Source organism: Diabrotica virgifera, chromosome 1 (assembly GCF_917563875.1).
Source record: "Diabrotica virgifera virgifera chromosome 1, PGI_DIABVI_V3a".
NCBI classification, from domain to species: domain Eukaryota; kingdom Metazoa; phylum Arthropoda; class Insecta; order Coleoptera; family Chrysomelidae; genus Diabrotica; species Diabrotica virgifera.
Genome location: NC_065443.1, coordinates 62,595,148 through 62,612,308, shown reverse-complemented (window position 1 = coordinate 62,612,308; position 17,161 = coordinate 62,595,148). Strand labels below are relative to the sequence as shown.

The window sequence follows — 17,161 nt, the reverse complement described above, 5'->3', positions numbered from 1 at the left end:
TTAATGTTCTAAAAAATCAAATTTTGTAATTTTATGTCAACTATTTAGCTTTATGAAGGGCAAAAATAACGAAAAAATCGCATTTTTTTACTTAATTGCTAATAGTTAAAAAACGGCTCCGAACTTTAGACAGGAAACAGGTTGGTTTTCTTCCTACAGCTTTACAATAACTAAAAAAAGTGTCAGACACCTGGATAATTCAGTGTCCCTAGGAGATCCTTATTTCTCTCGAATAAATAGTCGTAGCAATTTTTAGGCACAGTTGAGTCCACGAGTCTTTACCCGTGCGTCATTAATACCTGGCGAGAAAAAACACATACATTTTATCTAGCATCATTCTCTTCCACGCATGAAACTAATGACAAACCAGATGCCGCCTGTTATCAAGTAAAAACAAATGTTATTTTTATGAACGATCTAGACTCAGTGCGTTGAAAAGAGATACAGTTGAGTCCGCGAGCCTTTACCCGTGCGTCATTAATACCTGGTGAGATAAAACATATACTTTTTATTTAGCATCATTTTCTTCCACGCATGAAATTATTGACAAGCTAGCTGCCGTCTGTTAATTAAGTAAAAATACATGTTATTTTTATGAACGATTTAGACTCAGTGTATTGAAAAGAGATAGGAACAAAGAAAGATGATTGGGGATGTCTTCACATATCTTGAGTAAAATTTCTGACGTTTTGGTTTGTTTACTTTTGTGGTTGTCAGTTTGTTGAATTTTTTGCTGTTATTTTGTCGAATTTTTGCATTTTGAAGTTTTTTATAGTATACAAACAGTTGTTTTCACAACTAATTTTATATCGGAGTTAGAAATTTTGTGATAAGTTTATGTTATTTTAAGATAAATTTTGACGACGTACAAAGCTAACCTCATTGTTGACACAGTTGAATGCTTGTGTTTAAGGTTCCGCCAAAGTGAATAAAATAAAAAAAGAAAACATGTTATTTATTTTTTTTATAAATTGTTTATTTATTTATTAATCAATGACAATAAAATAATTTATTAAGCTACTTCAAATGTAGCTGTAATTATGCACCAAAATTTTAAAGCAAAACTTAAATTTGACATTCTATTTATTTGATAACGTCAAATTTTATAATAGCCCGTGATCGAAATAATATCCATTTGCCGTTGCGTTTAGTAAATTTCCGACTTATTTCGTATGCTTTAAATGATGACGCACGGGTAAAGACTCGCGGACTCAACTGTAGGTACAAAGAAAGACGATTGGGGATGTTTTCACATATTTTAAGTACAATTTCTGACGTTTTGGTTTGTTTACTTTTATGGCTGTCAGTTTGTTGAATTGTTTGCTGTTATTTTGTCGAATTTTTGCATTTTGAATTTTTGTATAGTATACAAACAGTTGCTTTTACAACTAATTTTATATTGGAGTTAGAAATTTTATGATAAGTGTATGTTATTTTACGATAAATTTTGACAACGTACAAAGCTGATCTCATTGTTGACACAGTTAAGGAATGCTTGTGTTTAATGTTCCGCCAAAGTGAATAAAATAACAAAAAGAAATTATGTTACTAATTTTTTTTATGAATTGTTTATTTATTTATTAATCAATGATAATAAAATAATTTATTAAGCTTCTTCAAATGTAGCTGTAATTATGCACCAAAATTTTAAAGCAAAACTTAAATTTGACATTCGATTTATTTGGTAACGTCAAATTTTATACTATAACCCGTGATCGGAATAATACCCACTTTATGTCACTTGCTGTTGCGTTTAGTAAATTTCCGACCTATTTCGTATGATTTAAATGATGACGCACGGGTAAAAACTCGTGGACTCAACTGTATATATCTCTTCAATAACTCATTTACCTAGATATCTAAAAAATAAAAAATAAATGCTAGCAAAAAATATGCTATCTGGATTGAAGTGGTACCACTTCAATCCATAATTTTGAATATAATTGTATATTAGGTAATCATGATTACGACTCAGCTCATGTGATGAGGTTTGTTATCACAAAGTTAAGTCGACAGTTTTTTTTGTATAAATACAAGATCTTTTTCTAAATGTCCACCTTCAGTTCAAGACAAGTAATAACAACAATGCTAGCTGCTAAAGTTGTCTTGTTTTTGGGCCTTGCCCTTTTCGTCTCAGCCGGTAAGTTTTCTATAATATTTTTAATTCGAAGTATTGGAACTGTACATATACAGGGTGTAACAAAACCTAACTTACCTTAGTACAAATATGCACATAAAAAAAGTTACTGAAGTTACAAAATGAAAATCTATTTTTTCGAATATATCGAATACTATTAGAGATTTTTTTTGAAAAGGAGGCATTTTTATAGCAGGATCATCTTAAAGAAAAATTGTAGTGAAATTTGTGCACTCCATAAAAATTTTATGGGGGTTTTGTTCCCTTAAACACCCCAAATTTTTGTGTACGTTCCAATTAAATTATTATTGTTGTAATTATTAGTTAAATTCAATATTTTTTAAAACTTTTTTGGCTCCTAGTATTTTTTCGATAAGGCAGTTTTTATCGAGTTGCGGCTTCTTTTTTAATATGTTTACATAAAAATTTTAGAGGGTTTTGTGCCTTTAAGCCCCCCAAATGTTTGTGTACGTTCTTCCAATTATACTGCGATACCATTAGTTAAACACAGTGTTTTTAAAACTTTTTTGCCGCTTTGTATTTTTTCGATAAGGCACCTTTTATAGAGATGTGGCTTCTTTTATAATATGGTATAAATAAATATGGCATAAATAAATTTTCATATTACGAGTATTACCAAGTCGCCATAATCGTACTTAACCATATAAAAATATGTGGTGGCTTTGACAAATATTCAAAATATCTCGATAAAAACTCGACTCTTCGAAAAAGTACTAAGAGGCAAAAAAGTTTTAAAAATATTGTGTTTAACTAGCGGTACCACAATGATAATATAATTGGAACGTACACAAAAGTTTGGGGGGTTTAAAGGAACAAAACCCCCATAAAATTTTTAGGGGGCTGCACAAATTTCACTATAATTTTTTCTTAAGATACTACTAACATAATAATGCCACATTTCCATTTTCAATAAAATATCTCTAATATCTTTCGATATATTGGAAAAAATCGATTTTTATTTTGTAACTTCGAAGGAAACTGTTGTTGTTACTTTGTTGTTAATTAACAACAGACATTGAGAGGAAACAGTTGATTTGGTATGGTCATGTTCAAAGAATGGAAGACACAAGATTGCCCAAAAAGATTATGCAGTGGGTACCACCAAACCGCAAAAAACGAGGAAGACCCAAAAAGACAAGAAGAAGGGGTAACCAAAGCAATGAGTAAAAGGGATCTAGAGATGGCCAATGGGATGATAGAAGGACGTGGTAGTTAGGCAACGGACAACGTCGAAAGACGTTCTAAAACCGATACATATATATACATATATATATATATATATATATATATATATATATAAACAAGGCTGAAATATTGGGGTAGCAGCAATCTCAAAGAAAACTCTTTATAATAGTTCCAAGCTTTCGAAAATGTTTATTTTCATCATCAGGGAAACTACAATCATAAATAGACAGTATTTAACAAATAGGCTAACTGAAATTAATAATAATTGCTATCCTTGTGTTACCAAAAATCCAGAACACCATAGTTTCCTCTCACTAAACCAGGTGTCGAGGATCCCCAAAAACACAAAAACAACAAAAAATTGTTTTGAGAAATGCAGAGTCAATACTTTCACTAAAAACACTGCACATCACAAAACAATCTTACTAAAGAGTTACTTATATGTTTGTACTTACATTATTTGAGGATGTTGAGCCTAGTTGTTAAACACTGACATATAAAACGAAATTTTGTCCTGGTACAAATCGTATATAAAAATTAAAATTAAAAACTATATATAAAAAATTGTTCTAAAAATCGAGTATAAATTGAAAAATGGTAAAATATTTTAAAAAATGATGTATGTCAAATGGCATTTTTGAAAATGTCTAACAAATGTTATATCGATTTTTATTAAATTTTGTTTGAATTCATACGGAAACGTCACTACCACTGAACCAATTATAATTATTTAATAAATGTTTTTTAAATTTTGAAATAGGAAAATTCCGAAATGAGAATAAAACAGTTTTAATCAATGCAAAGTTTTTTTAAAAGTAGATGTCTTTTTTATTATGTGATTTATATTGAAAAAATCTATAAATTATATATTAAATGAAAGAAGAATTTGAATTATTAAATTTAAATTGGTTATTTTTATCTAAGGTGAGTAAATAAGAATAAATTTCACTGAGATGTCTTACATCTGATTTTTTGTTTATTGAATTTTTCTTCTTGAAAGATAAAAGCCATTTCCAAAAAGAGCCTTTTGTTATATGAGTTCTCAGAAGCTAGTACTTTAGTATATTGATAATCTATTGTATGACCCTCTTTGGAAACGTGTTCTGCTAAAGCACAACGTTCAGGATGTAGTCTAGAATCACTTTTATGTGATATTATTCGAGATGATAAAGTTCTCGAGGTGATACCTATATAGTTCATATTACAACTATGACAAGGTATACTATAAACTACATTGGAACAAGATAATGCAGGAGTTTTATCTTTCAGTCTAGTAAAAATTGAGTTTATAGATAATGTGATACTATTAGCTATTTTTATGCCACTAATTTGATTAAAGATTCTGCATAGCTTTGGTGTGATGTTTTTAATGTAAGGGAGTGAAAAATATTTAAAGTTAATGGGTTCCTGGTTTTCTGTAACATTAGGAAGATTATTTAAATTTTGGTTGTTAATACTATTATTATTTGTGTATGAGATGTCAGATGTGTTAAAAAGTAATTTCTTTATAAGGGTTTTTGGATAGGAATTGTCAGTGAATATATTAAATAATATTTTTAGATTTGTATTATGAAATGAGCTGTCTGATATTTTTAAAACCCTTGATTTCATTTGTTTTATTAAATTAACTTTTTGAGAAAATTTATGGTATGACCAATAATTCATATACCTACCTGAGCTTATTGGTTTTTGGTACCAGTCAATGAATTATTGGTCATACCATAAATTTTCTCAAAAAGTTAATTTAATAAAACAAATGAAATCAAGGGTTTTAAAAATATCAGACAGCTCATTTCATAATACAAATCTAAAAATATTATTTAATATATTCACTGACAATTCCTGTCCAAAAACCCTTATAAAGAAATTACTTTTTAACACATCTGACATCTCATACACAAATAATAATAGTATTAACAACCAAAATTTAAATAATCTTCCTAATGTTACAGAAAACCAGGAACCCATTAACTTTAAATATTTTTCACTCCCTTACATTAAAAACATCACACCAAAGCTATGCAGAATCTTTAATCAAATTAGTGGCATAAAAATAGCTAATAGTATCACATTATCTATAAACTCAATTTTTACTAGACTGAAAGATAAAACTCCTGCATTATCTTGTTCCAATGTAGTTTATAGTATACCTTGTCATAGTTGTAATATGAACTATATAGGTATCACCTCGAGAACTTTATCATCTCGAATAATATCACATAAAAGTGATTCTAGACTACATCCTGAACGTTGTGCTTTAGCAGAACACGTTTCCAAAGAGGGTCATACAATGGATTATCAATATACTAAAGTACTAGCTTCTGAGAACTCATATAACAAAAGACTCTTTTTGGAAATGGCTTTTATCTTTCAAGAAGAAAATTCAATAAACAAAAAATCAGATGTAAGACATCTCAGTGAAATTTATTCTTATTTACTCACCTTAGATAAAAATAACCAATTTAAATTTAATAATTCAAATTCTTCTTTCATTTAATATATAATTTATAGATTTTTTCAATATAAATCACATAATAAAAAAGACATCTACTTTTAAAAAAACTTTGCATTGATTAAAACTGTTTTATTCTCATTTCGGAATTTTCCTATTTCAAAATTTAAAAAACATTTATTAAATAATTATAATTGGTTCAGTGGTAGTGACGTTTCCGTATGAATTCAAACAAAATTTAATAAAAATCGATATAACATTTGTTAGACATTTTCAAAAATGCCATTTGACATACATCATTTTTTAAAATATTTTACCATTTTTCAATTTATACTCGATTTTTAGAACAATTTTTTATATATAGTTTTTAATTTTAATTTTTATATACGATTTGTACCAGGACAAAATTTCGTTTTATATGTCAGTGTTTAACAACTAGGCTCAACATCCTCAAATAATGTAAGTACAAACATATAAGTAACTCTTTAGTAAGATTGTTTTGTGATGTGCAGTGTTTTTAGTGAAAGTATTGACTCTGCATTTCTCAAAACAATTTTTTGTTGTTTTTGTGTTTTTGGGGATCCTCGACACCTGGTTTAGTGAGAGGAAACTATGGTGTTCTGGATTTTTGGTAACACAAGGATAGCAATTATTATTAATTTCAGTTAGCCTATTTGTTAAATACTGTCTATTTATGATTGTAGTTTCCCTGATGATGAAAATAAACATTTTCGAAAGCTTGGAACTATTATAAAGAGTTTTCTTTGAGATTGCTGCTACCCCAATATTTCAGCCTTGTTTCCTAACTGTTCAGCAAATATTATATACCTGTTATATATATATATATATATATATATATATATATATATATATATATATATATATATATATATATATATAACTTCAAAGGGCTGTAACTTTTTTTATGTGCACATTTGTACTAAGGTAAGTTAGGTTCAATGGAACTAATTTTGGTCCCAGGATATGTGATTAAATTTATGACCTCTATTTTTGTTACACTCTTTATTTATTCGTATATTTAACCAAAATTGTATCAAAATCAAAGTTTTAGACCTTATTATTTTCTTTTATTCTAGATTATTTTTTTAATAAATTCAATAACTTTTTTCGGATTTTGATTTTGAGTACTGTACTAGAATTAATCCGAACTCATATAGAATCATCGATAAAAATCGTAATTTGTTAATGATTTTTACATTAAATGACGATGGTTGCCATTTGAGCCATATTGCAAATCATACTTCAGTGTGACATTTCTGTTAGTATCGTTGTCAATATTAATGTTAAACGATGGGATCGACCGTTAACAAGAAACATTGAAAACTTTTGTTTTCAGTACTTCCACAAACTTTATTACAAAGGGCCTAGCCGGGTAAGATGATGAAAAGTGCCCCCAACTCGATTCGAATTCCATATAGGTCACCGTTTAGCATATGCAGTGAAATTCACTTTCCAAAATTTTTAGCCCCCTAGGTGGTCATGGGAGCCCAATTAGGGTTTTTATGTTTTTATTTTTTATCCCAGCCGCATCGAGAACTAGCGAAAAACTTTAAATAAAAAAGTTTTAAGATTTAAAAAGTTATGCCCGAAAAAATTATTGGCGGGAAATTTAATGTTTAGAACGATTTTAAAATTTTAAATGAGTATAAAAAAATAACTAAGACATTCGTTTTCACGAAAAAAATATATAACGTGTATTTTTGCATAATATTTCTCCCTGAGTTTTTTCAAATTTTTAAAATTGGTGAAACGAACCTTTAAAAATAAAAAACCGCATTTTTTCGGTTTTTTTTTTGTTTTTTGATACAATTTTATACATGTTTTCCAAAAAAGGTAACACCGTCACTAGAATAGGTAAAAAACTGAAAAATAATTGGGGTTTGTTTTATAAAAATTTTTTGTAATGCCATCCATTTTCAAGATACAGGGCATTGAAGAAAACAAAATTTTACACATTTTTTATGATTTTGCCGAAACTACTCGCAACATTGTAATAAAATTTGGCGAGTATTAAGAGGTAGTTGTTGTGCAATTTTTGACATACAATTAAGAATTTTATATTTGTCATTGGCGCGCATAGGAGTAATGGTCTGAACTTTTTAAAGAAAAAAGATAGTACGCCACTGACATATTTCAAATTAACAATCGTTTTTGAATTCTTCGTTTAATTTGTGACAAAAAATCTATCTTCCTATTTTTTTATACGACGCGCCATTTTATAAAAAATAACACATCTTAACCTTTACAAAGTATTCGAACTTTTAGCAGTTTCTACATCTACATAAACTCGTACATCCATTATAAAAACTAATTCGAATACTTTGGAAGCGTTAAGATATTTTATTTTTTACAGCAAAACGGCGCGTCGTATGAAGAAATGAGAAGATAGTTTATTTATCGCAAATTGAACGAGGAATTCAAAAGTGATTGTTAATTTGAAATATGTCAGTGGCGTACTATCTTTTTTCTTTGAAAAGTTCAGACCATTACTCCTATGCGCGCCAATGATGAATATCAAATCCTTAATTGTATGTCAAAACATTCACAATAACTACCTCTTAAAACCTTCTAAGTTTTATTACAATGTTGCCAAGAGTTTCAGCAAAATCGTAAAAAAAGTGTAAAATTTTGTTTTCTTCAACGCCCTGTATCTTGAAAATGGATGGCGTTACAAAAAAATTTTTATTAAGCAAACCCCAATTATTTTTCAGTTTTTTACCTATTCTGGTGACGGTGTTACCTTCTTTGAAAAATATGTATAAAATTGTATCAAAAATATGTACAAAATTGTTTCAAAAAACGAAAAAAAAACCAAAAAATGGGGTTTTTATTTTAAAGGTGCGTTTCATCAATTTTAAAATTTTTTAAAAATTCAGGGTGAAACATTATGCAAAAATACACGTTATATATTTTTTCCGTGAAAACGAATGTCTTAGTTATTTTTTTATACTCATTTAAAATTTTAGAATCGTTCTAAAATTTTAATTTCCCGGCAAAAATTAAAAAAAAAATTTCGGACATAACTTTTTAAATCTTAAAACTTTTTTATTTAAAGTTTTTGGCTAGTCCTCGATGCGGCTGAGATAAAAAATAAAAACATAAAACTCTAATTAGGCTCTAGGTGGGTCACATGACCACCTAGGGGGCTAAAAATTTCAGAAAGTGAATTTCACTACATATGCTAAACGGTGACCTATATGGAATTCGAATCGAATTGGGGGCACTTTTCATCATCTTACCCGGCTAGGCCCTTTATGTCACTACAACTGTTTCTATAGGCTTTCTGCCGAAGCCTTTGTGCATTTCGTTCTATTTGACTGATTCTATTATTTCTCTTCTTCACTTTGCAATTATATTATTATCATCGGCAAACGCAAACGCTTGTATTTGCACATTTTTAATTATTTTCTCTCCAGTATTGACTGCTGTGTCTCTTATTCTTTATTCGAGCATGATGTTGAAAAATATGCATATTATTCTATAAGGAGTCTCCCTGGCGCAGTTCTGTTTTCATGTCTATTTTTTATTTTAATTCGTTTTGTATTAGGATTTTACATTCTACTTTTAGAGTTTCTTTTATTAATACCATTTGTTTTCTTTTATTGTCTATATTAACAATTTTCGATTTATATTGCCATATGCACTTTCGAAGTCTATGAAGAGAGGATGAATCTGGGGTGTTGACTTCTACATACTTGCAGAAGCCACATTGTTATTTGCCAACTATTTTTTCAGTGTGTGATTTAATCCTGTCATAGATGACAAAAAAATCATTAGGCATCAAAAGTAATAGTATTTAATGCCCTGTATACGGTAGTAATGCTATTGTGTTGTAACTTTTTATATTATTTACTGTCTTTAATGATAATAATTAGGGATTCCAATGAACTGTCAGTGGTGGCCGGTGGATGGCTAAACTGACATGGCCATAGACATAGTTAAGGGGGGTGGTCATGGCGTATCTAATGTTTACCTTGAATATTGATAAATTTGTAAAGAATATCCTGTTTGGTTTTGTTTTTTTGTTAATTGTGTAGCGAAATTTGTGAAATTGTGATAGCAAATTAAATATGAAGTGGTTTAAACATTGGATACGCCTATGGATGACAGTTTCGCCATCCAGCAGCCATATTATATCACGTGATTTGGAATGCCTAATTATTAGCAATGTCAGTTGAAAATATGTTTATGTTGGCGTTTTGATTTCCACTTCTCAAATTCCAAAAAAATATTATTTGAAGTGGAATTAGAAAAGTCCAACAAACAGAAATTGTGGTTAATTTCCGTTTAAGATCGTAAAAAACTTTAATACTTCCTTCCAACACATCCTTTACAAACATAGAGTGAGTTTTATATATGGAAAACCTCAATTATCTCGGAGACGCCTTGCACGATTTTTGTAGATTTTGTTGGGCAAGGGTTTTCTAATGCGACCGATATTATGGTGGTAATTACATTGTTGTCAAATCTTCCGTTTTTCTGGAAATCTAATGAACTTTCTTATTTCAGATAGAACACCCTGTATATTTTCTGCGTTTTGTAGAACTACTGATTATTTACCTAAATGCCACACAATTTTGGGGTTGTTGCTAAATTTATTTAAAAAATTTTTTTAACAAATTATAATCAACTTTTTTGACCAGGACAGGTTCTTTGGTTGACAGGTTGACAGGTTCTTTGGATAATTGGGAACAAAAAAAGGCTTTCGTAATTTTTCTCTAAAGTTAATCGTTTTCGAATTATAAATAATTTAAAACTGAAAAAAAAAAACGAAAAATGACTAATTTTTAAGGTTGAAAAAAACACAAGTAAAAACATTTTCAAGTAAAAACTATAATTTTTGAAATTACATTCCAGCTCAAACCTCCTTCCTTGTATAAGCTACCTATGAGAATTTTTTGCACTTTTTATTCTAAAACATTGTTTTTAATTGTTAATGAAGTGCATATGAGTGTGAACTAAAAAGTGAACTAAAAAACAATGTTTTAAACTGAAACAAGTCCAAATTACTTATCGGTAGCTGATAAAAGCAGGTTTTAATTTGAATTTAGTTACTTCGTACTTTTAAAAATAATATTTTTTATTTGTATTTTTGAACCTAGAAAATCGTCATGTTTCGATTTTTTTCAGTTTTAAATTGTTTATAACTCAAAAACGATTAAATGAGAAATATTACAATAGTATATATTATGCAACGAGCATCTAATGATGGTCATTATGAAGCGAGTATGAAGGATACGAAACTAGCCGCCTAGCGGCGAGTTTGGTATAGAGCACGAGCTTTATAATATTATAATTTATAGAGCACGATAATTAAATGCAAGTTTCTATAGTCTATGTCGCTGGACCGCGTCCCAATGGTAATTTCAATAATCTTTGAAATTCCCTTAAATAGATGGTCGAGCTGTTTTTCGATTTAGAGGTGTTCACGCTAGCGCTGTTGAGGAAGCCTCCAATGGTGGAAACAGCAGTCCAGCGATTGTGCATCAGTCTGAATCGAAAACAAGCAAAACCGTCTTTTACTTTTCAAATTTATTAGTTTTGTAACGCAAACAAATTAAGTAGTTTGTTAGTTTGTTTACATATTGAGAACTGTCAAAGCGTATGTATTTGTCTCGCCATTGGTCACTGCGCTTGTGACACCTTCATCGCGAATGCCATATCGCGATTCTATTGGTTAAAAATCTGTATCGTAATGAAAATCTGTATATCTAGTATCATAATGAAGTTCATTATTAGGTCGGGATCCCGCGTTTAAAAAAAAGTTGATTAATAGCAAGCTGCAAATTTGTTAATAGCTTAAGGGTGTCTAGTCGGATAAAGTATGATAGGGAACTGGAACAGGGGCAGTTTTAATTGTGGAACAGGTTAAAAATTTGGAACGGTCAGACAACGAAAACGGCACATTTATTTTGTTCGACAGAACAGACTTATACTCTCCGAACAGAGATTAAACTCTCATGAAAAAATCAGACTCCTATTTATCACCTGTCATAATTCCTGTCATTTGACATATTCTACATGTTACACTCATTAAAACGCCCATTTGGTGATAAATAGCAGTCTGATTTTTGCATGAGAGTTTAATCTCTGTTCGGAGAGTCTAAGTCTGTTCTGTCGGACAAAACACATGTGCCGTTTTCAAATTTTTAACCTGTTCCACAATTAAAACTTCCCCTGTTCCAGTGTTCCCATATATCAAAGTTTGTCCGACTAGACAACCTTAAGCTATTAACAAATTTTCAGCTTGCTAATAATCAACTTTTTTTTTCATACGCGGGATCCAGACCTATATGATGCAGGTAGTGAAATCATAATTGATATATTATAGAATAAGAACAGAAAAAGACCCTTTTTGTTCCCTATGATCCTAAGAACCTTATGTCAACCCGAAAAAATTGATTTTTATACTAATTTGTTTAATATTTTTTAAGTAAATGTGGCAATAACTTCGAAATTATGGCATTTAGGTATAGGGAATATAACATGAAATATAATCAATATTTCTTAGGAACTTCAAAACGTAAAAAATATACAGGGTGTTCCATTTGAAATAAGAAAGTTTATTAGATTTACTGAAAAACTAAATACTTTACAACACTGTAAATACCACTATAATATCGGCCGCATTAGAAGACCCATACCCACCAAAATCTATAAAAATCATTTCAGCGGTTTCCGAGATAATTGAGACTCTCCATACATAAAACTCACTCTGTATATGGTAGCAGTTCAAAATGTCCTACATTGAACCTTACAAAATAATTATTGTAATAAAATAAAGAATTAAATTCTAGGTGAAGATCTTGACAAGGGTTATGAAATTGTGGAATGTGCCAATTATGTAATGAGAGCAGGAGTACCCGAATTGGGAGTACCACAACACGACCCCTACGTCAAACTCAGGGACCTACAATGGAGTGGAAACCTCGGTGTTGCCAAGTAAGAGAATTTTTAAGAGTATCTATCTCATTCATTTTTGATTTAAAAAATATTCTCTATTTTCTATGGTCTGTATTGGGACATTGAATTTTATTGAGCTCTTTTTAATTTTTTTGGTGAAGTTTATCATTAAATTTGAGGAAATATGGTTTTTTAGTAGAAAAATCAGATTACGTCATTCAATATTTCTGACATCAGGACCTCGCAGCGTTGCCAAGACATTAGAATAGTAAATAAATGTGAGGAATTTTCCATATGTCAACTATTTAAAAATACACGACACTTGGATTTTTAAAATGAAGAAATTAGTTATTACATTTTACAGACAGACGTTTATTTAATCTATAATATTATGAAAGATGATACAAAAATTTATTACTTTAAATATATTTTAAAACTTAAGTAACAAGATATCTATTGTAACAAATCAATAACTTTTACAGTGGAACCTCAATTATCCGTCTCTCCATTAACTGTCACTTCTGTTAACCAGTGTAAAATTTGTTGATCCATTTTTCTAACAACCTGTTTTTTTCAAAATCGTTTTTTTACCGGACGTTTGACAATACTTGAAATCAAAAAATTTGCCACCAAAGGGGGTTCCCATTTTGGACAATGCACTTGCCCATCTTGAAGCCGGTATGCTACGAAGTGACTATGGAAATATCACGTACTATTTTCTGCCTGCGAATACTGCATCATTGATTCAACCAATTGATCAACCAGTCATTAAAACTTTTAAAAGACGACACAGAAGCAAACTATTCAAAACCTCGTTATGGAAGAAGAATGTTCTTTGGAAGAATCCTGGAACCATTACAATTTAAAACATACATTCGTATACCTATATCATTTTCCCATCTGAAACTCAATTCCTCTAATAACTTCCATAATGGTGTAATGCAACCATTGAACATATTGTTATGACAGTTCCGTAGATTGATCCTACATAGAAAAAGTCCCTCGACATGAAAGAAGAGGTAGTGACGTACGAGAATGTTCTGGATGTCATGGAATAACCCAAAAATCTCTGGTGACGTCTAGAAGGTCAGCTATATAAACATGTGTTTGACATTATATAGGCCAGTTGTAATTCAGATTTTGAAGTTTGCAGTTATCAGTTTGTAATTCCTGATGAGAAAGATCTATAGAAGAAGTGTAACATTGGCGACAGCGGTGGGATAGAAGAAGTATTTAATTATTTTTGAATGTTTAATACGAGATCTACAGAATTTAGTAAGGAAATGGATACGTCATGACCCCCGCATGGTTCATAAAAATGAAAGAAAATGAGGAAAAGCGTAGACAATAAGAGAAAGAGAAAAAGGAGCAGCGTAGGGAGGTGAAGGAAAAGCGTAGGCAAGAAGCCGAAGAGATGCGTAGACAAGAAGAGGAACAGAAGGAAAAGCGTAGGCAAGAAGTCGAAGAGATGCGTAGACAAGAAGAGGAACAGAAGGAGAGGCGTAGACAAGCAGAGGTAGAAATTATAAATAGTTTATCTCAAATTCACGAAAATTTTCAGTTAGAGCTAAGTCAAATTACTAGTAGAATAGGTAAATTAGAGAAACAACAGAACGATATAAAAACTGATTTAAAAAACAAAATTGACGAACAACAAAATTATTTAGAAAATAAACTAATACTACAACAAAACGATTTAACAAACAAAATAGACGAACAACAAAACTATTTATAACATAAACTAGTACAACAGCAAAACGATTTCGAAACTAAAATAAAACAGCAACAAAGCGATTTGAATTTGGAAAGACAAATAGTTGATTTAGAAAGAAAAATTAAAAACCAATCTCCTTTATCCAATATTGTTTCAGCAACAAATATCGAATCAGAACTTATAGTTCAAATTCCGTAGTTGAACCAGGTGCAATTAGGACAACCAAAATTTTGAAACCACCTACGTTGGATGGCCAAACAGCATGGGAAACGTATTGTTTCCAATTTGAAGCTGCAGCCAGAGCAAATGGATGGACCGAGAAAAAAATGGCTGCTTCCTTGGTGGTGGCACTTAGAGGACAAGCAGCAACCGTTCCACAATTTCTTCCCCAGGATGCAGTTAGTTATATGTCGCTCGTACAAGATTTAGTGACAAGATATTGCCAGCAGCATCTGAAGCAGGTTTTTCAGAGTCAACTGAAAGTTAGATATTAAAAACCTAACGAAAGCTTGCAAGAGTTCGAAGCCGATATAAAAATATTATTGCATTTAGCATACCCTCAAGTACCTAAAGATTTTCTAGAACAAATCGGGATACAGGCATTTATAGACGGACTAAGGATGTTGAAATGCAACAATCTCTTCAATTACAACACCACAACACGGTAAATGGAGCATTAATCTCAGCTTAGGAGTTTGAAGCGGCGAAAAGCATTTCCAGATCTCGCCCAAAATTAAAAGAGATAAGATTTCGAGAACATGACGAAGTCACTACAGCAGATAATGACTCACCTATTTTATCTCAGATGTTAAGCCTACTGCAAAATCTTCAACAAAAATCTCAAAACAGAAGATGTTTTAATTGCGGAAGAATGGGCCGTTTACAAAATAATTACAGAAGCAGATCTTAGTCAAGGAGAGAAGAACCAAAGAATCAGAAGTTCGCCTAGATCAAGAAGCCCATCACATAGCCCTACTAGAAATACTAGTAGAGATAGGTATCTAAGAAGTCGATCTCCCACAACTGACCACGGATATCCAAACAATAGTCAGGGAAACGAATAGAAGTCGACACTAAGGGGCGGGCGTCAGCTGTATCTAATAAAAGTCCCCAAATTCGCAGTTATACTTTAAACAGAAATGAACAGAGTTTATTACTTAGGCTACGGCTCCACGGGCTGGAAATTGACGCTAGCAGTAGCCGCAAAACGAACTTAAGGTTCCGCAGAACGGAATAGGAATAGCCGAACTGTACCGACTACAGGACATGTGCGTAGTCGGTTCAGTTCGGCTATTCCCATTCCGTTCCGCGGAACCTTAACTTCATTTTGCGGCTACTGCTAGCGTCAATTTCCAGCCCGTGGAGCCGTAGCCTTAAGGTCTACGTTGACAATCAAAAATTCACTTTTCTTATTGATACCGGTGCAAAAAGATATTTTATTCGCAAAGAACATCTGAAGAGAAAACTACAGCCGACTAAAACAAACTTAGTTCTTGAAACAGCTTCAGGTCAAACTATTCCAATTCATGGAGAAGTAACGGCCACCATACAGATTGGCAACACCTTGATAAAACACCTATTTCTTGTAGCTGATATTAAAGATGAATGTATTCTTGGGATGGATATTATGCAGAACAAATTTATCATAGACCTTCAAAATATATCTTGTTTATTGAAAATGAAGAAGTTGTCCTAAATACGGAAAAATCAATACCTCAAGTAAGAGTGGTAGTTAGTGAGGATACAGAAATTCCTCAAAATTCTGAAAGTATCGTCCTGGCAAGATTGAGACAAAAACCTGAAGGTCTATATTTCGGCGTTGTGGAAAGCGAGGAACTTATTAATGACGGAATATTGATAGCCAGGTGCCTTGTTAATGTAGATGAGATGATTCCAGTAAGGGTTGCTAACTTGTCCAAAAAAACTTTTAAATTGAAGAAAGAACAACAAATAGCATTATATATGTATGCCAGTAGAAAAACTAACCAAGTGTGAAAAATATTTAAGAAAGAATACAGCTTCAAGTCACCCAGTTCACTTCTATCCTCATGAAACAACTTATCAAAAATGTTGATTATTTAACAACTGAAGAATTAGAAAAGGTCTACGAATTTGCCCGTAAAAGTTTGAAGCTTCAAAGTGATAAAGCCAAGTCCAGGCTAGATATGTATGCTACGGGGACAAAATTCGAATGAGGTGACCCAGTATGGTTATACAATCCCACACTTAAGAAAGGACTTTGTCCGAAACTTCAACGAAGCTGGGAAGGCCCGTACACCGTCCTACAGAAGATAAACGATATTATCTACCGCATCCAGTTTTCAGCTAGAAGTAAACCCAAGGTAGTTCATATCGAGAGATTAGCCCCATATTATGTAACTGATCCACCCTGTTGGCTTCAACCAGACCCTGATAGAGCAGTTATTAGAGGCGAATAACTATAAAAGAGGGAGCAGGTTATGACAGTTCCGTAGATTGAACCTACGTAGAAAAAGTCCCTCGACGTGAAAGAAGAAGTAGTCACGTACGAGAATGTTCTGGATGTCATCGGATGTCATGGAATAACCCAGAAATATCTGGTGACGTCTAGAATGTCAGGAATATATATAAACATGTGTTTGACATTATATACAATAGTTCAGTTGTAATTCAGATTTTGAAGTTTGCAGTTATCAGTTTGTAATTTCTGTTGAGTTCAATAAAGATCTATAGAAGAAGTGTAACAATA

At 31.3% G+C, this 17,161-nt stretch overlaps 2 protein-coding genes across 4 annotated transcripts in view; one reads left to right on the top strand and one right to left on the bottom strand.

The window, feature by feature from the left end:
- The window catches only part of LOC114329273 (homeobox protein DBX1-B), a 306,498-nt gene that overhangs the window by 178,944 nt on the left and 110,393 nt on the right, over positions 1–17,161 (bottom strand). The gene's annotated exons all lie outside the window — the stretch shown is intronic.
- The window catches only part of LOC114329272 (uncharacterized), a 35,356-nt gene continuing 20,136 nt past the window's right edge, over positions 1,942–17,161 (top strand). The window contains exons 1-2 of the mRNA XM_028278315.2: positions 1,942–2,140; positions 12,614–12,758. Of these exons, the coding sequence (XP_028134116.1) occupies positions 2,050–2,140; positions 12,614–12,758 (236 nt within the window). The 5' untranslated portion in view covers positions 1,942–2,049. The remainder of the gene's footprint in view (positions 2,141–12,613; positions 12,759–17,161) is intronic.